At 40.2% G+C, this 18,631-nt stretch overlaps 1 protein-coding gene across 1 annotated transcript in view; it reads left to right on the forward strand.

Moving 5' to 3' along the window:
• The window catches only part of LOC140171753 (set1/Ash2 histone methyltransferase complex subunit ASH2-like), a 56,399-nt gene that overhangs the window by 26,981 nt on the left and 10,787 nt on the right, over positions 1–18,631 (forward strand). The window contains exons 3-8 of the mRNA XM_072195072.1: positions 104–196; positions 1,605–1,693; positions 3,708–3,895; positions 4,973–5,065; positions 17,032–17,125; positions 17,757–17,868. Of these exons, the coding sequence (XP_072051173.1) occupies positions 104–196; positions 1,605–1,693; positions 3,708–3,895; positions 4,973–5,065; positions 17,032–17,125; positions 17,757–17,868 (669 nt within the window). The remainder of the gene's footprint in view (positions 1–103; positions 197–1,604; positions 1,694–3,707; positions 3,896–4,972; positions 5,066–17,031; positions 17,126–17,756; positions 17,869–18,631) is intronic.

An 18,631-nucleotide genomic window follows, 5' to 3' on the forward strand; every position in this document is an offset into this window, starting at 1 on the left:
CTCAAATGAAAGCTTCTTTTTTCATTGGTTATCAGTTTCATCACCACTATACACAAATATTCACATATTGTATGTTACAATTCATTTTTATTTATTTCCTTAGTGGTCGAGGGAGATCCGTTGGGGAAGTAGAACTTCAGTGCAGTGTGTGTATGCAGTGGTTCCACAAGGAATGTATTACAACAACCAATGTAGGGTAAGTAATAATATGAAATAAATAAAAAATAAAAAGTGGTTCCAAAAGGAATGTATAACAACTACCAATGTAGGGTAAGGGATATGTGACATCCATATCAAAAGGAAGCTCTTGTCGGCTGCCAGGCTGGGAAATAATAAGCTTTGGACCAAGGGCTACTTTGTAAAAAATTGGCCCCTGGTTCATGGGGTTTTACAGGGAACCAAGGGCTATTTTCAATGAACCAGGGGCTATTGTGAAAGCACATAATTACTGATGTTCGACAATGTTATGAATGATGCCTTAAAGGTCCGTAACCCGATCGACAGCATCATCCCCCCGATTTTTTTCATTGTTGATGAGGTTTTGGTATCACATAATAGATACTATTTTTCTCATTACTATCCTAAAATTTGACGCTCCAAGTCGATGTATTTCCGGAGAAATCATGAATCACAGCGGTTTTACAGGTATACCAGTTTGTAAACAATGGTAAATACTTTGGAATTCTGGGAGGAATTATGAACGAAATATCAGTCACCGCAAAGGCGGTGCGCCGTATATAGTTATGAAAACGGCAACGGTAAGCGTGGTGTGCTAAGTAGCTCAATTGACTAGCGCGTTTGTTTTTCACCCGAGAGGTACACGGTTCAAAACCCGGTCTCGGAAGGGTTTTTTCCTCTCCATTTTACCCAAACTTTTTTATATTCATTTGAAATGTACATATTGCAAGGGGAAATATATTTTGTTTCCTTTTTTCTGAAACGCGATACGAAAAAAAAACATTTTCCGTTCAATACGGGCCGGCATTGTACAGCATGTCAGCATTCGTCATTGCCTGCCCAGAATGCAATTCACGTATACCAAGGTATTGGATTGCAAATTTGGCTATTTATTCACATTTACGCTGAAAATGCTCTCGTTTTTCACAAAGCAGCATAAAGGAGGCGATATTTGATATTATTATGTAATTTTAAAGACAATCCATATCCAAAACCAATAGGGTTACCCCCCTTTAATAACCAGATAAACAGGCAGAGAATGCAATAAATATTAACCTAAATTCTATGAACAAAATGTACAATTTTGTCAAATGACCATTAGGGACAGGGGCCAATTTGAACAAAAAGAGAACTGTCAACTAAGGAGAGCTAAAAACCACTCTCCTATATCAGATTTAAGGAGAGCAGTAGAGAGTGACAGCTCTCACTCTCCTCAAAAGGCAGTCCCTGGTAAGCCATTCACTATGTACACATTTGTTGCATTAAAATTAAAAACAATAAGCTTTTTGTACAAAGGCATCCATTTATTTGTCTCTTGCAATTTCGCAAACCTAACAAACCCTTTTCAACAAGAACTAATTCCTGTGGCAATCTGTCAACATTTTCATCTAAATCCTTGAGTCAACTTGTGTTTCACTTGATTTCAGAAATATGCTGCCATTCATGACTACGTATCATTTCTGCTGCAAGTACTGCCATCCAAATAACCAAGAAGTGTACAGTAGGAGAATGCCAAGTAAGTTTGACAATTATCACTCCTCCAGTGGTGTCATTGCGTAAAATGGTCACATGGTCATAGGTGTTGCTCACCCCTCACCAGTGGCGGCGCTAGGGGGTTGTCTCCCCCCCCCCCCAATATTTTTCTTGCCCCCCTTCCACTTTTGAGGCAAAACCCCAAAAATTATGTAAATTTCAACTTTTTGCAGCAATTTTGCCCCCCCCTGAAATTCACCCCCCCCATCGGGGGGAGGCACTCAAGTTGCATTCAAGGAAACTTTCAGTTGCATTAGGGTTATCCTGAACACACCTAAAAGCCACAACTATACCTTGTTTCTGAGTGCTTACTCATGATCTGGGCTCTTTCTGCTTTGGGGAGAAAGGCGCCTCATATAAAAGATAGTTTGTATGCACTCAAGTTGTATTCAAGGAGGCTTTCAGTTGCATTAGGGTTAACCTGAACACACCTAAAAGCCACAACTATACCTTGTTTCTGAGGGCTTACTCTCATGATCTGGGCGCTTTGTAGCTTGGGGAGAAAGGCGCCTCATATAAAAGATAGTTTGTATGCACTCAAGTTGTATTCAAGGAGGCTTTCAGTTGCATTAGGGTTAACCTGAACACACCTAAAAGCCACAACTATACCTTGTTTCTGAGGGCTTACTCATGATCTGGGCGCTTTGTAGCTTGGGGAGAAAGGCGCCTCATATAAATGATAGTTTGTATGCACTCAAGTTGTATTCAAGGAAACTTTCAGTTGCATTAGGGTTAACCTGAACACACCTAAAAGCCACAACTATACCTTGTTTCTGAGGGCTTCCTCATGATCTGGGCACTTTGTAGCTTGGGGAGAAAGGCGCCTAATATAAATGATAGTTTGATAGAAACCCGGCCTCCCCTGAGCCATATGAAGCCCAAGTCCCTCTCGACATCTCTACATTATACGCCCACAGGCTCTACATGACAACTTGTGCAGTGATCATGGTGGTTCAATAACAGGCTACAAAGCTGTCGTGCTCACATTTAAACACAGATTTCACTGAGATTTGCCACTCCAAATAATACAAAGAGCAAACATGGTAGCTGTACTGAATGAAATTTGCAGCGAAATGCAGGTTTCAGTAGTCTCAGCAAAGTTGAGTTGGTGCAGAAGATGACAGTACTATTTATTGGAGAATTGGGCCTACTTTATAGGGAGTATTCTTGTTATGTGAGATTATTTGTACGGTATGATAAATGTTATCAGGTTCGGTTTAGGGTGTGATACAGATTACATCTACAGGGTTCCCACAGTCCTTGAAAGTCCTTGAATTTTAAAACACCTTTTCAAGGCCTTGTAAGTCCTGGAAATTTGCACAAGATCCTTGAAAGTCCTTGAAAATTGGAATTTTACCTAAAGTATAATTTTGACAAAATTTGGGGAGTGGATAGGAGCTGTCACTTTCGTTAATACATGCCGCATGGAAAGCCGTATCAACTTTTTGTGTTGTAGTAAGTCCTTGAAAATCATGCTTTTGGACCTTGAAAGTCCTTGAAAAGTCCTTGAATTTTAAAGGCTTCAAGTTGTGGGAACCCTGCATCTAGTCTTGCAGTCAGTATCACTCTCAAACCTCACCTAATAACTAATAGTATAAGTCTACTCATATAAAACTGCATGGCCAACTCTGATCACAAACAAGTCTCCCATGAAAAATGACAAGGGGTTTGCAGCAACCCCTCATTTGTTACAAAGAAAAAAGCAAAAACATGTACACAAACAAAAAAAACTGAACAAAAAAGTTTTGGAATTTGCAGGGGAGCTTTTAATTGCTCTCCTTGAGTGCTACAGGAGAGCACTAGGAGAGCAGTTTTACTGTACTGTATATGTGGTTATTATTGTTACACCAAAGGTAGGCGAGCAATAAAAAACTCTCCTCAGCTTTATTTGAGGAGAGTGATGGGGAGCTATTGCTCTAGCTCTCCTCAAATGGCAAAGCCTGCAGTTAGACAAGGGTTTAACTTTGTTCTGAACTATTTTTGTTGATCTCTTACAGACTTTAGTCAACTCTGTCACATGGCATTAGCCAATCTGATGTCACAGCATAGGAATGACAGTCCACCAAAGACTATGTTTTCCAAAGATAAGGAATTAATTCCGTTCATCCACGGCAACTGGGAATCACTTACACCTATGCAGAGGAGGACCACCGTCACATGGCATGCGACTATTGTCAAAGCTATGGTATGTGGGTAACAGAGATAACTAAAAGACTATAATTGAAGACAGAGATAAAAAGACTAGTTTGTGTCTGACGTCACTGTCAATCAAATTCCCTATTCTTGATTGGTTAATAGCGCTTAAAAGGAAGGTCGATTTATCTGGTGCCGATCAGGGAAAAGGAATTGCACAAAATGGCGAAAAATTACATACTTTTACAAGGCAAAAAGCAACTTTTCTGGGCATTGTTGACATGATGCCTTAACGAAAGAAAGATTCCTACAATAAAGACCTAACTTTTGAGATGATTTGTATGTTTGAAGGTGCAAAATTAACAATAAGGCGCCCGGGTTTTATTGCAAACTAGTCTTTATCGCTGTCTTCCCGTATAAGCAAGTTGTCAGATATATTCTGCAATTAATACCACTGTAGAGCATAAACACAGAAGTAAGGTTCTGATGATATTCTATGAATAAAGTTGTAATGAGTCAAGTCATTTCATGGTCGAGTCAAGTCATTTCTTGCAATATCTCACAATCTCTATGGGGAAAATCTGAGTCGAGTCATTTCATTTTTGAAAAGTCGAGTCTCGAGTCATGACTCGTTACAAGTCTGATAAAGGTCATTATACAATGTATATTAGTCAATGTGCACTGGTTATGGCGCAGTTCAGTCGATGTATTGGTTTACTGTATTGGTATACTGCTGGTTACCCCTTGATAAATTTGTGACTATTTTTGCATTTTCTCAAAATATAATAACACACTGGTAACAAAAGTTATGTATATCATAGGGGCAAGGAATCCAGTTACTACACTAGCATTTCAGTGACTCAAGACAAACGGTACATTATTTATCATAAGAAAAGAGGTACCGCTAGAATGTACCTCATTTCTTAACATAATTATATAATGAACCACTTGTCTTGAATCACTGAAATTTCAGTGAAGTACTTGGATTCCTTGCCCCTATGATATACATAACCTTTGTTGCCAGTGTGTACTTACATTTTAAGAAAAATGCAAAATTAGTCACAAAATTTATCAGGGGGTGTAGTACCACCTTAACGCCTGCTTATCTTTGTTGTTATTGTTTTTTCAGCTAAAAGACAGTGAATTATTTGTACAGAAAGAGAAGCCAGATGATCCCAGTGAGGATGAGTCGGATTATCCTATGTTTGGACTAGTAGATAAGGTTAGTAAATAATCCTTGCCTCCCATAGCCAGATGATCCCAGTGAGGATGAGTCAGATTATCCTATGTTTGGATTAGTAGATAAGGTTAGTAAATAATCCTTGCCTCCCATAGCCAGATGATCCCAGTGAGGATGAGTCGGATTATCCTATGTTTGGATTAGTAGATAAGGTTAGTAAATAATCCTTGCCTCCCATAGCCAGATGATCCCAGTGAGGATGAGTCGGATTATCCTGTTTGGACTGGTAGATAAGGTTAGTAAATAATCCTTGCCTCCCATAGCCAGATGATCCCAGTGAGGATGAGTCGGATTATCCTATGTTTGGACTTGTAGATAAGGTTAGTAAATAATCCTTGCCTCCCATAGCCAGATGGTCCCAGTGAGGATGAGTCGGATTATCCTATGTTTGGATTAGTAGATAAGGTTAGTAAATAATCCTTGCCTCCCATAGCCAGATGATCCCAGTGAGGATGAGTCGGATTATCCTATGTTTGGACTTGTAGATAAGGTTAGTAAATAATCCTTGCCTCCCATAGCCAGATGATCCCAGTGAGGATGAGTCGGATTATCCTATGTTTGGACTTGTAGATAAGGTTAGTAAATAATCCTTGCTTACCATAGCCAGATGATCCCAGTGAGGATGAGTTGGATTATCCTATGTTTGGATTAGTAGATAAGGTTAGTAAATAATCCTTGCCTCCCATAGCCAGATGATCCCAGTGAGGATGAGTCGGATTATCCTATGTTTGGACTGGTAGATAAGGTTAGTAAATAATCCTTGCCTCCCATAGCCAGATGATCCCAGTGAGGATGAGTCGGATTATCCTATGTTTGGACTTGTAGATAAGGTTAGTAAATAATCCTTGCCTCCCATAGCCAGATGATCCCAGTGAGGATGAGTCAGATTATCCTATGTTTGGACTGGTAGATAAGGTTAGTAAATAATCCTTGCCTCCCATAGCCAGATGATCCCAGTGAGGATGAGTCGGATTATCTTATGTTTGGATTAGTAGATAAGGTTAGTAAATAATCCTTGCCTCCCATAGCCAGATGATCCCAGTGAGGATGAGTCGGATTATCCTATGTTTGGATTAGTAGATAAGGTTAGTAAATAATCCTTGCCTCCCATAGCCAGATGATCCCAGTGAGGATGAGTCGGATTATCCTATGTTTGGATTAGTAGATAAGGTTAGTAAATAATCCTTGCCTCCCATAGCCAGATGATCCCAGTGAGGATGAGTCGGATTATCCTATGTTTGGACTTGTAGATAAGGTTAGTAAATAATCCTTGCCTCCCATAGCCAGATGATCCCAGTGAGGATGAGTCGGATTATCCTATGTTTGGATTAGTAGATAAGGTTAGTAAATAATCCTTGCCTCCCATAGCCAGATGATCCCAGTGAGGATGAGTCGGATTATCCTATGTTTGGACTGGTAGATAAGGTTAGTAAATAATCCTTGCTTACCATAGCCAGATGATCCCAGTGAGGATGAGTCAGATTATCCTATGTTTGGATTAGTAGATAAGGTTAGTAAATAATCCTTGCCTCCCATAGCCAGATGATCCCAGTGGGGATGAGTCAGATTATCCTATGTTTGGATTAGTAGATAAGGTTAGTAAATAATCCTTGCCTCCCATAGCCAGATGATCCCAGTGGGGATGAGTCAGATTATCCTATGTTTGGATTAGTAGATAAGGTTAGTAAATAATCCTTGCCTCCCATAGCCAGATGATCCCAGTGAGGATGAGTTGGATTATCCAACGTTTGGACTAGTAGATAAGGTTAGTAAATAATCCTTGCTTACCATAGCCAGATGATCCCAGTGAGGATGAGTCGGATTATCCTATGTTTGGATTAGTAGATAAGGTTAGTAAATAATCCTTGCCTCCCATAGCCAGATGATCCCAGTGAGGATGAGTCGGATTATCCTATGTTTGGATTAGTAGATAAGGTTAGTAAATAATCCTTGCTTACCATAGGCAGATGATCCCAGTGAGGATGAGTTGGATTATCCAACGTTTGGACTAGTAGATAAGGTTAGTAAATAATCCTTGCCTCCCATAGCCAGATGATCCCAGTGAGGATGAGTCGGATTATCCTATGTTTGGATTAGTAGATAAGGTTAGTAAATAATCCTTGCCTCCCATAGCCAGATGATCCCAGTGAGGATGAGTCGGATTATCCTATGTTTGGATTAGTAGATAAGGTTAGTAAATAATCCTTGCCTCCCATAGCCAGATGATCCCAGTGAGGATGAGTCAGATAATCCTATGTTTGGACTTGTAGATAAGGTTAGTAAATAATCCTTGCCTCCCATAGCCAGATGATCCCAGTGAGGATGAGTCGGATTATCCTATGTTTGGATTAGTAGATATAAGGTTAGTAAATAATCCTTGCCTCCCATAGCCAGATGATCCCAGTGAGGATGAGTCGGATTATCCTATGTTTGGATTAGTAGATAAGGTTAGTAAATAATCCTTGCCTCCCATAGCCAGATGATCCCAGTGAGGATGAGTCGGATTATCCTATGTTTGGACTAGTAGATAAGATTAGTAAATAATCCTTGCTTACCATAGGCAGATGATCCCAGTGAGGATGAGTCGGATTATCCTATGTTTGGACTAGTAGATAAGATTAGTAAATAATCCTTGCCTCCCATAGCCAGATGATCCCAGTGAGGATGAGTCAGATTATCCTATGTTTGGATTAGTAGATAAGGTTAGTAAATAATCCTTGCCTCCCATAGCCAGATGATCCCAGTGAGGATGAGTCAGATTATCCTATGTTTGGATTAGTAGATAAGGTTAGTAAATAATCCTTGCCTCCCATAGCCAGATGATCCCAGTGAGGATGAGTCGGATTATCCTATGTTTGGATTAGTAGATAAGGTTAGTAAATAATCCTTGCCTCCCATAGCCAGATGATCCCAGTGAGGATGAGTCGGATTATCCTATGTTTGGATTAGTAGATAAGGTTAGTAAATAATCCTTGCCTCCCATAGCCAGATGATCCCAGTGAGGATGAGTCGGATTATCCTATGTTTGGACTAGTAGATAAGGTTAGTAAATAATCCTTGCCTCCCATAGCCAGATGATCCCAGTGAGGATGAGTCGGATTATCCTATGTTTGGATTAGTAGATAAGGTTAGTAAATAATCCTTGCCTCCCATAGCCAGATGATCCCAGTGAGGATGAGTCGGATTATCCTATGTTTGGATTAGTAGATAAGGTTAGTAAATAATCCTTGCCTCCCATAGCCAGATGATCCCAGTGAGGATGAGTCAGATTATCCTATGTTTGGATTAGTAGATAAGGTTAGTAAATAATCCTTGCCTCCCATAGCCAGATGATCCCAGTGAGGATGAGTCGGATTATCCTATGTTTGGACTAGTAGATAAGATTAGTAAATAATCCTTGCCTCCCATAGCCAGATGATCCCAGTGAGGATGAGTTGGATTATCCTACGTTTGGACTAGTAGATAAGGTTAGTAAATAATCCTTGCCTCCCATAGCCAGATGATCCCAGTGAGGATGAGTCGGATTATCCTATGTTTGGACTGGTAGATAAGGTTAGTAAATAATCCTTGCCTCCCATAGCCAGATGATCCCAGTGAGGATGAGTCGGATTATCCTATGTTTGGATTAGTAGATAAGGTTAGTAAATAATCCTTGCCTCCCATAGCCAGATGATCCCAGTGAGGATGAGTCGGATTATCCTATGTTTGGACTAGTAGATAAGGTTAGTAAATAATCCTTGCCTCCCATAGCCAGATGATCCCAGTGAGGATGAGTCGGATTATCCTATGTTTGGATTAGTAGATAAGGTTAGTAAATAATCCTTGCCTCCCATAGCCAGATGATCCCAGTGAGGATGAGTCGGATTATCCTATGTTTGGATTAGTAGATAAGGTTAGTAAATAATCCTTGCCTCCCATAGCCAGATGATCCCAGTGAGGATGAGTCGGATTATCCTATGTTTGGACTGGTAGATAAGGTTAGTAAATAATCCTTGCTTACCATAGCCAGATGATCCCAGTGAGGATGAGTCGGATATCCTATGTTTGGATTAGTAGATAAGGTTAGTAAATAATCCTTGCCTCCCATAGCCAGATGATCCCAGTGAGGATGAGTCGGATTATCCTATGTTTGGACTAGTAGATAAGGTTAGTAAATAATCCTTGCCTCCCATAGCCAGATGATCCCAGTGAGGATGAGTCGGATTATCCTATGTTTGGACTGGTAGATAAGGTTAGTAAATAATCCTTGCCTCCCATAGCCAGATGATCCCAGTGGGGATGAGTCAGATTATCCTATGTTTGGATTAGTAGATAAGATTAGTAAATAATCCTTGCCTCCCATAGCCAGATGATCCCAGTGAGGATGAGTCGGATTATCCTATGTTTGGACTGGTAGATAAGGTTAGTAAATAATCCTTGCCTCCCATAGCCAGATGATCCCAGTGGGGATGAGTCAGATTATCCTATGTTTGGATTAGTAGATAAGGTTAGTAAATAATCCTTGCCTCCCATAGCCAGATGATCCCAGTGAGGATGAGTCGGATTATCCTATGTTTGGACTGGTAGATAAGGTTAGTAAATAATCCTTGCCTCCCATAGCCAGATGACCCCAGGGAGGATGAGTCGGATTATCCTATGTTTGGATTAGTAGATAAGGTTAGTAAATAATCCTTGCCTCCCATAGCCAGATGATCCCAGTGAGGATGAGTCAGATTATCCTATGTTTGGATTAGTAGATAAGGTTAGTAAATAATCCTTGCCTCCCATAGCCAGATGATCCCAGTGAGGATGAGTCGGATTATCCAACGTTTGGACTGGTAGATACGGTTAGTAAATAATCCTTGCCTCCCATAGCCAGATGATCCCAGTGAGGATGAGTTGGATTATCCTATGTTTGGACTAGTAGATAAGATTAGTAAATAATCCTTGCCTCCCATAGCCAGATGATCCCAGTGAGGATGAGTTGGATTATCCTATGTTTGGATTAGTAGATAAGGTTAGTAAATAATCCTTGCCTCCCATAGCCAGATGATCCCAGTGAGGATGAGTCGGATTATCCTATGTTTGGACTGGTAGATAAGGTTAGTAAATAATCCTTGCCTCCCATAGCCAGATGATCCCAGTGAGGATGAGTCGGATTATCCTATGTTTGGATTAGTAGATAAGGTTAGTAAATAATCCTTGCCTCCCATAGCCAGATGATCCCAGTGAGGATGAGTCAGATTATCCTATGTTTGGATTAGTAGATAAGGTTAGTAAATAATCCTTGCCTCCCATAGCCAGATGATCCCAGTGAGGATGAGTCGGATTATCCAACGTTTGGACTGGTAGATACGGTTAGTAAATAATCCTTGCCTCCCATAGCCAGATGATCCCAGTGAGGATGAGTCGGATTATCCTGTTTGGACTGGTAGATAAGGTTAGTAAATAATCCTTGCCTCCCATAGCCAGATGGTCCCAGTGAGGATGAGTCAGATTATCCTATGTTTGAATTAGTAGATAAGATTAGTAAATAATCCTTGCCTCCCATAGCCAGATGATCCCAGTGAGGATGAGTCAGATTATCCTATGTTTGGACTGGTAGATAAGGTTAGTAAATAATCCTTGCCTCCCATAGCCAGATGATCCCAGTGAGGATGAGTCGGATTATCCTATGTTTGGATTAGTAGATAAGGTTAGTAAATAATCCTTGCCTCCCATAGCCAGATGATCCCAGTGGGGATGAGTCAGATTATCCTATGTTTGGATTAGTAGATAAGGTTAGTAAATAATCCTTGCCTCCCATAGCCAGATGATCCCAGTGAGGATGAGTCGGATTATCCTATGTTTGGATTAGTAGATAAGGTTAGTAAATAATCCTTGCCTCCCATAGCCAGATGATCCCAGTGAGGATGAGTCAGATTATCCTATGTTTGGATTAGTAGATAAGGTTAGTAAATAATCCTTGCCTCCCATAGCCAGATGATCCCAGTGAGGATGAGTCGGATTATCCTATGTTTGGATTAGTAGATAAGGTTAGTAAATAATCCTTGCCTCCCATAGCCAGATGATCCCAGTGAGGATGAGTCGGATTATCCTATGTTTGGATTAGTAGATAAGGTTAGTAAATAATCCTTGCCTCCCATAGCCAGATGATCCCAGTGAGGATGAGTCGGATTATCCTATGTTTGGATTAGTAGATAAGGTTAGTAAATAATCCTTGCCTCCCATAGCCAGATGATCCCAGTGAGGATGAGTCAGATTATCCTATGTTTGGATTAGTAGATAAGGTTAGTAAATAATCCTTGCCTCCCATAGCCAGATGATCCCAGTGAGGATGAGTCAGATTATCCTATGTTTGGATTAGTAGATAAGGTTAGTAAATAATCCTTGCCTCCCATAGCCAGATGATCCCAGTGAGGATGAGTCGGATTATCCTATGTTTGGATTAGTAGATAAGGTTAGTAAATAATCCTTGCCTCCCATAGCCAGATGATCCCAGTGAGGATGAGTTGGATTATCCTATGTTTGGATTAGTAGATAAGGTTAGTAAATAATCCTTGCCTCCCATAGCCAGATGATCCCAGTGAGGATGAGTCGGATTATCCTATGTTTGGACTAGTAGATAAGATTAGTAAATAATCCTTGCCTCCCATAGCCAGATGATCCCAGTGAGGATGAGTCGGATTATCCTATGTTTGGATTAGTAGATAAGGTTAGTAAATAATCCTTGCCTCCCATAGCCAGATGATCCCAGTGAGGATGAGTCGGATTATCCTATGTTTGGATTAGTAGATAAGGTTAGTAAATAATCCTTGCCTCCCATAGCCAGATGATCCCAGTGAGGATGAGTCGGATATCCTATGTTTGGATTAGTAGATAAGGTTAGTAAATAATCCTTGCTTACCATAGGCAGATGATCCCAGTGAGGATGAGTCGGATTATCCAACGTTTGGACTAGTAGATAAGATTAGTAAATAATCCTTGCCTCCCATAGCCAGATGATCCCAGTGAGGATGAGTCGGATTATCCTATGTTTGGATTAGTAGATACGGTTAGTAAATAATCCTTGCCTCCCATAGCCAGATGATCCCAGTGAGGATGAGTCGGATTATCCTATGTTTGGATTAGTAGATAAGGTTAGTAAATAATCCTTGCCTCCCATAGCCAGATGATCCCAGTGAGGATGAGTCGGATTATCCTATGTTTGGATTAGTAGATAAGGTTAGTAAATAATCCTTGCCTCCCATAGCCAGATGATCCCAGTGAGGATGAGTCGGATTATCCTGTTTGGACTGGTAGATAAGGTTAGTAAATAATCCTTGCCTCCCATAGCCAGATGATCCCAGTGAGGATGAGTCAGATTATCCTATGTTTGGATTAGTAGATAAGGTTAGTAAATAATCCTTGCCTCCCATAGCCAGATGATCCCAGTGAGGATGAGTCGGATTATCCTATGTTTGGATTAGTAGATAAGGTTAGTAAATAATCCTTGCCTCCCATAGCCAGATGATCCCAGTGAGGATGAGTCGGATTATCCTGTTTGGACTGGTAGATAAGGTTAGTAAATAATCCTTGCCTCCCATAGCCAGATGATCCCAGTGAGGATGAGTCGGATTATCCTATGTTTGGACTGGTAGATAAGGTTAGTAAATAATCCTTGCCTCCCATAGCCAGATGATCCCAGTGAGGATGAGTCAGATAATCCTATGTTTGGATTAGTAGATAAGGTTAGTAAATAATCCTTGCCTCCCATAGCCAGATGATCCCAGTGAGGATGAGTCGGATTATCCTGTTTGGACTGGTAGATAAGGTTAGTAAATAATCCTTGCTTACCATAGGCAGATGATCCCAGTGAGGATGAGTCAGATTATCCTATGTTTGGATTAGTAGATAAGGTTAGTAAATAATCCTTGCCTCCCATAGCCAGATGATCCCAGTGAGGATGAGTCGGATTATCCTATGTTTGGACTAGTAGATAAGGTTAGTAAATAATCCTTGCCTCCCATAGCCAGATGATCCCAGTGAGGATGAGTCAGATTATCCTATGTTTGGACTGGTAGATAAGGTTAGTAAATAATCCTTGCCTCCCATAGCCAGATGATCCCAGTGAGGATGAGTCGGATTATCCTATGTTTGGATTAGTAGATAAGGTTAGTAAATAATCCTTGCCTCCCATAGCCAGATGATCCCAGTGAGGATGAGTCGGATTATCCAACGTTTGGACTGGTAGATACGGTTAGTAAATAATCCTTGCCTCCCATAGCCAGATGATCCCAGTGAGGATGAGTCGGATTATCCTATGTTTGGACTGGTAGATAAGGTTAGTAAATAATCCTTGCCTCCCATAGCCAGATGATCCCAGTGAGGATGAGTCGGATTATCCTATGTTTGGATTAGTAGATAAGGTTAGTAAATAATCCTTGCCTCCCATAGCCAGATGATCCCAGTGGGGATGAGTCAGATTATCCTATGTTTGGATTAGTAGATAAGGTTAGTAAATAATCCTTGCCTCCCATAGCCAGATGATCCCAGTGAGGATGAGTCGGATTATCCTATGTTTGGACTGGTAGATAAGGTTAGTAAATAATCCTTGCTTACCATAGCCAGATGATCCCAGTGAGGATGAGTCAGATTATCCAACGTTTGGACTGGTAGATACGGTTAGTAAATAATCCTTGCCTCCCATAGCCAGATGATCCCAGTGAGGATGAGTCAGATTATCCTATGTTTGGATTAGTAGATAAGGTTAGTAAATAATCCTTGCCTCCCATAGCCAGATGATCCCAGTGAGGATGAGTCGGATTATCCTATGTTTGGACTAGTAGATAAGGTTAGTAAATAATCCTTGCCTTCCATAGCCAGATGATCCCAGTGAGGATGAGTCGGATTATCCTATGTTTGGATTAGTAGATAAGGTTAGTAAATAATCCTTGCCTCCCATAGCCAGATGGTCCCAGTGAGGATGAGTCGGATTATCCTATGTTTGGATTAGTAGATAAGGTTAGTAAATAATCCTTGCCTCCCATAGCCAGATGATCCCAGTGAGGATGAGTCGGATTATCCTATGTTTGGACTTGTAGATAAGGTTAGTAAATAATCCTTGCCTCCCATAGCCAGATGATCCCAGTGAGGATGAGTCAGATTATCCTATGTTTGGACTAGTAGATAAGATTAGTAAATAATCCTTGCCTCCCATAGCCAGATGATCCCAGTGAGGATGAGTCGGATTATCCTATGTTTGGACTTGTAGATAAGGTTAGTAAATAATCCTTGCCTCCCATAGCCAGATGATCCCAGTGAGGATGAGTCGGATTATCCTATGTTTGGATTAGTAGATAAGGTTAGTAAATAATCCTTGCCTCCCATAGCCAGATGATCCCAGTGAGGATGAGTCGGATTATCCTATGTTTGGACTTGTAGATAAGGTTAGTAAATAATCCTTGCCTCCCATAGCCAGATGATCCCAGTGAGGATGAGTCAGATTATCCTATGTTTGGACTAGTAGATAAGATTAGTAAATAATCCTTGCCTCCCATAGCCAGATGATCCCAGTGAGGATGAGTCGGATTATCCTATGTTTGGACTTGTAGATAAGGTTAGTAAATAATCCTTGCCTCCCATAGCCAGATGATCCCAGTGAGGATGAGTCAGATTATCCTATGTTTGGATTAGTAGATAAGGTTAGTAAATAATCCTTGCCTCCCATAGCCAGATGATCCCAGTGAGGATGAGTCGGATTATCCTATGTTTGGATTAGTAGATAAGGTTAGTAAATAATCCTTGCCTCCCATAGCCAGATGATCCCAGTGAGGATGAGTCGGATTATCCTATGTTTGGATTAGTAGATAAGGTTAGTAAATAATCCTTGCTTACCATAGCCAGATGATCCCAGTGAGGATGAGTCGGATATCCTATGTTTGGATTAGTAGATAAGGTTAGTAAATAATCCTTGCCTCCCATAGCCAGATGATCCCAGTGAGGATGAGTCGGATTATCCTATGTTTGGACTTGTAGATAAGGTTAGTAAATAATCCTTGCCTCCCATAGCCAGATGGTCCCAGTGAGGATGAGTCGGATTATCCTATGTTTGGATTAGTAGATAAGGTTAGTAAATAATCCTTGCCTTCCATAGCCAGATGATCCCAGTGAGGATGAGTCGGATTATCCTATGTTTGGACTTGTAGATAAGGTTAGTAAATAATCCTTGCCTCCCATAGCCAGATGATCCCAGTGAGGATGAGTCGGATTATCCTATGTTTGGACTTGTAGATAAGGTTAGTAAATAATCCTTGCCTCCCATAGCCAGATGGTCCCAGTGAGGATGAGTCGGATTATCCTATGTTTGGATTAGTAGATAAGGTTAGTAAATAATCCTTGCCTCCCATAGCCAGATGATCCCAGTGAGGATGAGTCGGATTATCCTATGTTTGGACTTGTAGATAAGGTTAGTAAATAATCCTTGCCTCCCATAGCCAGATGATCCCAGTGAGGATGAGTCAGATTATCCTATGTTTGGACTAGTAGATAAGATTAGTAAATAATCCTTGCCTCCCATAGCCAGATGATCCCAGTGAGGATGAGTCGGATTATCCTATGTTTGGACTTGTAGATAAGGTTAGTAAATAATCCTTGCCTCCCATAGCCAGATGATCCCAGTGAGGATGAGTCGGATTATCCTATGTTTGGATTAGTAGATAAGGTTAGTAAATAATCCTTGCCTCCCATAGCCAGATGATCCCAGTGAGGATGAGTCGGATTATCCTATGTTTGGACTTGTAGATAAGGTTAGTAAATAATCCTTGCCTCCCATAGCCAGATGATCCCAGTGGGGATGAGTCAGATTATCCTATGTTTGGATTAGTAGATAAGGTTAGTAAATAATCCTTGCCTCCCATAGCCAGATGATCCCAGTGAGGATGAGTCGGATTATCCTATGTTTGGACTGGTAGATAAGGTTAGTAAATAATCCTTGCCTCCCATAGCCAGATGATCCCAGTGAGGATGAGTCGGATATCCTATGTTTGGATTAGTAGATAAGGTTAGTAAATAATCCTTGCCTCCCATAGCCAGATGATCCCAGTGAGGATGAGTCGGATTATCCTATGTTTGGATTAGTAGATAAGGTTAGTAAATAATCCTTGCCTCCCATAGCCAGATGATCCCAGTGAGGATGAGTCGGATTATCCTATGTTTGGACTTGTAGATAAGGTTAGTAAATAATCCTTGCCTCCCATAGCCAGATGATCCCAGTGAGGATGAGTCAGATTATCCTATGTTTGGATTAGTAGATAAGGTTAGTAAATAATCCTTGCCTCCCATAGCCAGATGATCCCAGTGAGGATGAGTCGGATTATCCTATGTTTGGACTGGTAGATAAGGTTAGTAAATAATCCTTGCCTCCCATAGCCAGATGATCCCAGTGAGGATGAGTCGGATATCCTATGTTTGGATTAGTAGATAAGGTTAGTAAATAATCCTTGCCTCCCATAGCCAGATGATCCCAGTGGGGATGAGTCGGATTATCCTATGTTTGGATTAGTAGATACGGTTAGTAAATAATCCTTGCCTCCCATAGCCAGATGATCCCAGTGAGGATGTGTCGGATATCCTATGTTTGGATTAGTAGATAAGGTTAGTAAATAATCCTTGCCTCCCATAGCCAGATGATCCCAGTGGGGATGAGTCGGATTATCCTATGTTTGGATTAGTAGATACGGTTAGTAAATAATCCTTGCCTCCCATAGCCAGATGATCCCAGTGAGGATGAGTCGGATTATCCTATGTTTGGATTAGTAGATAAGGTTAGTAAATAATCCTTGCCTCCCATAGCCAGATGATCCCAGTGGGGATGAGTTGGATTATCCTATGTTTGGACTTGTAGATAAGATTAATAAATAATCCATACCTGTTTCTTCCTGTCATTATTTTTACGCTTTACAATTATTATGCTTTTCTCCTCTTTACAGGATTTAAGTAATATCAGCCCTAATTATGACCCATCCAAACCATCCGGTAATGTCAGTGTCACAACTGCACAGACACTGGCAAGCTCTAATAATGGTAAGCCCATTTAAAGCCATAATGTACAATATTATACTATGAAATTGGTTAATTTTTTTAACCTGATTTTTTGGCATATTTGTAATGTTTATACATGCCCAACTTACCCCTAAATGGAATCGGCCAAATGTGTTGTATTTTTCAGGTCCCCATAGAACTTCACGTTAAAGAACCAAAATAGCCAGTGGAGTTTCTTTCACTTGACCTCATTATTTTGGTTAAAATGGACAGAAATCTTACCCGACATTTATTAATATTATTTTAGCATTTTGAGAAAAGAATAACAATTAAAATTTACAATGAGACTTTTGCCAACTACCGACGCCATTACCGATCGTCTGTGCACTGTGGTAATCTTACTCTACAAGATAGCATGAAAATTTCAGCATTTTTTAAACATCTAGGTTGAATAAAATGGTGGAGGCATTTAATAGAAAGGGGGCGACTAATAGCTCAGATGGTAAGAGCATCTGCTTAATGAATGGGAGGTCCCTGGTTCAATTCCTGGTTGAGGAATGTATTTGTGTTCATTTCTCTGCCATCTCAAGTAAAAAAATTAGTTATTGCGTAGTCACCATCATCGTTGATAATTTTTCATGTTGATTGCGTTGTTCATTTTTATCGTAAATAGGCAACAGTACTACTAGTTTACCGCCGGTATCTAGAGGGAAGCGAGGACCAAAGAAACGTGAACGTGATATTGAAAGCGCTATTGCAGTTTCTACCAGCAAGAAATCAAAAGGGTCAGTAACATCATTAAGGCCTAGAAAAAAAATTGTTTGATTGGCGTAACATTAAAAAAAAAATTCTAATTTTTTTTACACACATTTTACGCGGTCATGATTGCGTATGATAAAGACCTTGGAACTTTTTTGTTCCTTTTTTTTAATTTTATTTTTCTATTTTTTTAAGTTTTTCTATTTTTTTTGCAAAAAAATACGAAAAAAGTCTAGGGTCTGGCCTATTTTTAGGGTCGGTGGGGTTACGCCAATCAAACAATTTTTTTATAGGCCTCATGGTTGATTGGAGATATACATAAAGTAGGCTATGTACTGGACACAAATTCTAATGGGCTGATCCCATTAAATTTGCCTACTTTATAAATTTTAATAGTGGTGCTTTTTTGATATCTAAAGTATTCTACTATATATATTTTTCATCTAAAACATATTTTTAGAAAAGGATTTGATTTGGAGGATAATTGGGCTATTCCATTCAAAATCCACACTACCCCTGTGGAAGATTTAGCTAAAGTCTTCCACAGAGGGAGTATGAGTTTAAAATAGAATAGACAGTTGGGTAACTTCCCTTTGAAATACTCACTCCAGTTGTGGAAGATATAGGTAAAGCCATAATACAGGGGGAGTATGGGTTTCAAAATGATTAACTCTGATCAATTACATTTGAAAAACATACTCCCCCTGTGGAAGATATTTCCAAAATCTTCCACAGGGGTAGTGTGGATTTTAACAGGAATAGCCCATTGAACTGATCTTGGAGTAAGCT

This window comes from Amphiura filiformis, chromosome 15 (assembly GCF_039555335.1).
Source record: "Amphiura filiformis chromosome 15, Afil_fr2py, whole genome shotgun sequence".
Classification (NCBI taxonomy): domain Eukaryota; kingdom Metazoa; phylum Echinodermata; class Ophiuroidea; order Amphilepidida; family Amphiuridae; genus Amphiura; species Amphiura filiformis.